Source organism: Boleophthalmus pectinirostris, unplaced genomic scaffold (assembly GCF_026225935.1).
Source record: "Boleophthalmus pectinirostris isolate CB_2022bp ecotype Guang Dong unplaced genomic scaffold, ASM2622593v1 HiC_scaffold_2, whole genome shotgun sequence".
Taxonomy (NCBI): Eukaryota; Metazoa; Chordata; class Actinopteri; order Gobiiformes; family Gobiidae; genus Boleophthalmus; species Boleophthalmus pectinirostris.
Window position 1 is genome coordinate 44438318 of NW_026571152.1, and position 6000 is coordinate 44444317.

The 6000-nt window shown below is 47.5% G+C and overlaps 1 protein-coding gene across 1 annotated transcript in view; it reads right to left on the reverse strand.

Moving 5' to 3' along the window:
* Positions 1-643: 643 nt before the first annotated feature.
* ints14 (integrator complex subunit 14) overlaps positions 644-6000 on the reverse strand; it is a 26863-nt gene continuing 21506 nt past the window's right edge. The window contains exons 8-12 of the mRNA XM_055155727.1: positions 3385-3529; positions 2114-2247; positions 1207-1325; positions 1060-1125; positions 644-986 (exon numbers count right to left, since the gene is read on the reverse strand). Of these exons, the coding sequence (XP_055011702.1) occupies positions 753-986; positions 1060-1125; positions 1207-1325; positions 2114-2247; positions 3385-3529 (698 nt within the window). The 3' untranslated portion in view covers positions 644-752. The remainder of the gene's footprint in view (positions 987-1059; positions 1126-1206; positions 1326-2113; positions 2248-3384; positions 3530-6000) is intronic.

The following is a 6000-nucleotide window of genomic DNA, read 5'->3' on the forward strand; positions in this document are numbered from 1 at the left end:
GGAGTTTTATCTTCACTTAGTTTATGTAAATTAGTGATGTGGTTTTAAGTTTTGTTTCTGTGAGATTTGAACAAAACTGAATTAAACACATTATAATGTCAAACAGCTGATGTGGATCTAGAGTCGTTATGTTTATATGTCGTAAAGTTGAATTTATTGATGCAGATTAGTGCAGATAGTAATAATAATGATGATCATTTTAATAGAAAAACATTAATGATTAATCGATAATCGATCGTTAATTCTTCCGACGATCGATTAAGAAAATTTCATCGAATGCCCATCCCTAGTCAGTTTGGTTGGAGAAGTCCGTGTGCGTCGGTTGAAGTCCGTGTGCGTCGGTTGAAGTCTGTGTGCGTCGGTTGAAGTCCGTGTGCGTCGGTTGAAGTCCGTGTGCGTCGGTTGAAGTCCGTGTGCGTCGGTTGAAGTCCGTGTGCGTCGGTTGAAGTCCGTGTGCGTCGGCTGAAGTCCGTGTGCGTCGGTTGAAGTCCGTGTGCGTCGGCTGAAGTCCGTGTGCGTCGGCTGAAGTCCGTGTGCGTCGGCTGAAGTCGGTCCGTGAAGTGTGTCGTCGTGTGTCTGAAGTCCGTCGTTGAAGTCCGTGTGCGTGTGCGTCGGTTGAAGTCGTGTCGCGGTTGAAGTGTGCGTCGGTTGAAGTCCGTGTGCGTCGGCTGAAGTCCGTGTGCGTCGGCTGAAGTCCGTGTGCGTCGGTTGAAGTCCGTGTGCGTCGTTGGAGGAGTCTTATGTGCGTGGGCTCAGCTGGAGAAGTCCGTGTGCATGGGGGCGATGTTGTGGTCGAAGGCGGCGTACTGCGAGTCCCCGGTGCTGGCGAGTTTGAGCTGCTGGGCGGCGTGCGACAGCTGGAAGGCGGCGTCGGGGTGGGCGGAGTCCGGTAGCAGGGTGCACTCGCGCTCCAGCAGGTCGGCCACGCCCTTCAGCAGCTCCCAGAACCCGAACGCCAAAGCGGCTTTCCTCAAACGATTCAGCTCCTTTAAGACACAGAACGTTTAAAACCACAAACTGAATCAGACTCTTCACAAAGACGTCGGGGAAATGTCTGACCTTGTAGAACGTTTGAGTTTTGTCTGGTAGTTTCCTGGCGTTCCTCAGGATCTTCTGCACGTCCGTCTGAACATGACCCAAGAATGAAAACGCTGCAGTTAGAACGTTCCACAGAGTTGATCCAGATGTTTGCAGGTGTGTTTGTACCTGGAGTCCGCTGGCTTTGATCCACACCGTCACGTTCTGGGCGTAGCTGCGTTTCACCGGAGGCTGAACGGGAAAAGGACTTTTACTGTCGTCTTCTCCGTACGGGTTCTCCGGAGCTTCTGTGGAAGGAAAAACAACAACAACAAATGTTACTGATAAAAGTCACTTCCATCATCAACAAAGTTTATTTCAAAGTATAAATAAAAGTATAAAAGTATTTACACGGAGCTGTAGTGACACTGACCACATTTATGATTCTGTTGATTATTCACATAAAACCTCCTGTTTATTATTGACGAAGAAAAATATTCTTTAAAATCAGTTTAGGTTTAAGCTTCAGACAAAAGTGAAACGACTTCCTCTTGTGTCTGATGTAAAACACGACCAAAGTGAAGAAACGCAACTCTGACACAAATGTCCAGCAACAAAAAGAGCTGTAAACTTTTTTACAACATTTCTGATTAAATCCAAAGATCTGAATTTCACATTTACAAAAATCATCAGAATTTTAACCCTTTAACTGCCCTTTTGAAAGAATCTGTTTTTGTAAGAGGACATTTATGTCCTTAGGGTCATAAGTGTCACTTTTTATCTGAGTTTTCTGATGCAGAAGCAAAAACTCTTTAAAGGACTAAAAACTACAAGAATTAGATCTTTAGGATAAACTGAACTGCAACAATGGGACGACTGAAACGAAAAACAATCCATCTTGAAATCTGAGGATGGATTTATGTTTCCACATTTTTAAAAAGAATTCCCAATATTCACCAGAATTTGCTCCATTCCCTCGTGCACACACCTGTACTTCAAAAAACATGATGAGGAGAATCTGCCCCCCAACCCCCTTAAACCCAGCGCCCCCTGCGGGCGACTCACCTGGACCCAGCGCCTCCTGCGGGCGACTCACCTGAGATGGGTCCCAGGTGTGAGATCTTCCCGAGCCACGGCAGAGGCTCAGGTCCAGGCTCAAACAGTGACATCATCAGGTTGGACTTTTTTTTACTGTCGGCCTGAGAATAAAGCATCCCAAACCACTCCGGCCTGAAACACAAGGACAGGTGAGAGACAGGTGAGGGACAGGTGAGGGACAGGTGAGGGACAGGTGAGGGACAGGTGAGGGACAAGTGGGACAGAGGGACAGGTGAGGGACAGGTGAGGGACAGGTGAGAGACAGGTGAGAGACAGGTGAGGGACAGGTGAGGGACAGGTGAGGGACAGGGAGGTGGAGACAGGTGAGGGACAGGTGAGGGACAGGTGAGGGACAGGTGAGGACAGGTGAGAGACAGGTGAGGGACAGGGGAGGGACAGGTGAGAGACAGGTGAGAGGACAGGAGAGGGACAGGTGAGGGACAGGTGAGGGACAGGTGAGAGACAGGGAGAGGGACAGGTGAGGGACAGGGAGAGGAGACAGGTGAGGGACAGGAGAGGACAGGTGAGGGACAGGTGAGGGACAGGGGAGGGACAGGTGAGAGACAGGGAGGGACAGGTGAGGGACAGGTGAGGGACAGGTGAGGGACAGGTGAGAGGGACAGGGAGAGGGAGACAGGTGAGGGACAGGTGAGGGACAGGTGAGAGACAGGTGAGGACAGGTGAGGGACAGGGGAGACAGGTGAGAGACAGGGAGGGACAGGTGAGGGACAGGTGAGGACAGGTGAGACAGTGGAGACAGGAGAGACAGGTGAGGACAGGTGACAGAGGGAGGGACAGGTGAGGGACAGGGGGACAGGTGAGAGACAGGTGAGAGACAGGTGAGACAGGTGAGACAGGTGAGGGACAAGGGACAGGTGAGGGACAGAGGGAAAGGTGAGGGACAGAGGGACAGAGGACAGGTGAGAGACAGGGAGACAGGAGACAGGTGAGGGACAGGTGAGGGACAGGTGAGGGACAGGTGAGAGACAGGTGAGGGACAGGTGAGGGACAGGTGAGGGACAGGTGAGGGACAAGTAGGAGACAGGTGAGGGACAGACAGGTGAGAGACAGGTGAGAGACAGGTGAGGGACAGGGGAGGGACAGGGAGAGGACAGGAGAGGGACAGGTGAGGGACAGGAGAGGGACAGGTGAGGGACAGGTGAGAGACAGGTGAGGGACAGGTGAGGGACAGGTGAGGGACAGGTGAGGGACAGGTGAGGGACAGGTGAGGACAGGAGACATAAAAACCAGCAGAACATGGAGACAAACCCGAGCTGGACCAGAGCCACCATCCCCTCGACCTTCAGGCTGCCGTGGAGGAGAACGCAGAAGTTGGGACTCTTTCCGGCCATCTGACTGGACGAGGCCTCCTCCTCCAGCTCCTCCGAGGCTCCTGTGCTCACCTCGTCCACCTCTGCTCCAGGACACACACACACACACACACACACACACACACACACACGAGGTCAGTGACGGAGCTCGACACGTGATCTACGAGAACTTATCGCTCCCAGATTCTGCACACCACCCGGTCCACGTCAGAATGTCGTCTCCTCCTTCTTCTCTCAAACCAGAAACACATCATGAGGAGGAATAAAGAAGCGCTCCACACACCTTCACTACAATCGTTTGGTGAATTCTTGCCGATCTCGACTGAACTAAAGAGAAAAGCAGCTGCTGACATCACGAGGTGGAACAGAGTGGAGCTGTAAGGACCAAAAAAGTGCCTGATTGTTCACTTTTATGGGACAAGCGTGAAACTTTACCAGATTATTAAACATCCTGAGGAGCAACATTTGTGGAAATGGAACCGAGCCCAAGTCGACCCTGGAGCCGAGTCCTGCACATGTCACAAAACGACCGACATGGAAACGAGGCTGAGAGAGAAACTACGGCTTAAAAGAAGATAAAGGAGCCGTCAGTGAGCGTGTGACTCATAAATATCTTGGAACATTCATTGATTCAAAATTTGAGCTTTGACGATAATTGTTCTGTGTGTAAAAGAGGCACCAGCGTCTTCACTGTCAGAGAAAGTTTTCCTTTTCCCGTGTGGACAGAACCATGACGACACTGTTCTATGAAACGTTTATGGAATCAGTTTGAATGTTTTCATTTGTCTGGTGGTTTGGAGCGTCTCTGCTAAAAACAAGAACCTCCTGAATCAGTCGGTGAAACGGGCGAGTTTGGTGATTGTTCCTCCTCAGAGGCGCTGGACTCTCTGGACTCAGGACACTCACAGACGACCCAGAGGATTCTAAAAAACGTGAAACATCCAGTGGTAAATGGTCACATTTTTCTATAGCGCTTTTCCACCTTCAAGACTCAAAGCTCTTTACAATCAGACCCAAAAATTAATTTTCAAAAAAATTCTCACCAGGCGAGAAAATACATTTTTGGGTCTGATTGACCCGCCCCAAGAGAGCGGGAAGAAAAAAAAAAGTTTCTTCGGGTCAGTGTGACCCCGAGGAGAGAGTGAGGGTTAAAAACAACACAGACTGACTGAAGTGAGTTTATAAAGTTGCAGTTGGTGGAGAAAAAACAGAAAACGTATTTTTATGATAAATGGTCACATTTTTCTATAGCGCTTTTCCACCTTCAAGTTTCAAAACTCTTTACAACAAGGAACAGCTCACCCATTCACACACCAGTGCACACAGACACTGTGGGCAAGGTGGGTTAAGTGTCTTGCCCAAGGACACAACAGCAGCATTCATCTGTGGGAGCTGGAAGTCACACCACCAACCTGTGGGTCAGTGGATCTGACGCTCAACCTGTGATGTTTATGTTGAGAGCTGCAATCGAACCACCAACCTTCAGATCAGTGGGCGAATGCTCCACCACCTGAACCACTGCCGCCCAATAAACTCAGAGCTTCAGCTGCTTCCATCTGAGGCTTTTAGTCCCAAGATCTGGAACGAATCGTTTCAAAAGGCATTTTGTTCAGGCTGCTGACGTATTTATGAATAAACTGTCATCGATTTATCTAACAACTTGGAAAACTTATTTAATATTTATTGTGATTTTAGTCAAGTGTGATGGATGAATTTAACTAACTGTTTGTTGTTTTTTTTCATTTGTATTTTATTGTCTTTTCACAATGTGGATTTACATGATAATTAAGCAAACAAAGTAATTTACAAATTGTCCATATTAAGTCAATTCTGAATGTCCAAAGTCCCTAGTTCGGCATTTCCACATTTCTCATTTCTACTTGCACAAACTGTAATGTAACTTTCATAAGAACAGGTAATTAATACAAAAAATAGATAAATAAAATAAAACACTGTAGCTTTAAACTGGGGTGTAAATTCAGTCTTTGTTTTCCGGACAATCACACAGGTTCTACACAAAGTCAGATCTATGTTGTTTAATATAGTGTAACCATCCTTTCCATTTTTTTTTAAAATTTATGACCTTCCAATCTAAGTGAAGCGGTGAGTTTTTCCATATTATAAATACTTCATATTATATCAAACCACTCTTCTATTTTAGGCCTCTGATCACTTTGCCATCTCCTGGTTTAACTGTTTATGGAACAAATCGTTCTGCTCTGGAGCTCTGTAAAACTTTAATTGTAATTGTGTTTTTATACGCGTTTTGTGGATGAATGAAATGTGAAATGTGGAACCTGCCGCTCAAATCTGCAGAGCAAATTTACCTGCAGGTACGAAGAAAGCGACTGAACCGAACCTAAACCTCCTTTTTTTGGGAAAATAATGTTAAATGATCAGATATTATCACTGATGCTTCCGCTTCTGCAGATATGAGCCCAGACTCTTCCACTCGTGCGTGTGGCCCTGGGAAATCAGCACGAATCTTTATCTTCTATTGGTTATTTATGGCACCGTTAAAAGTCCAGCCTGTGGTGAATAATGGACAGAGATT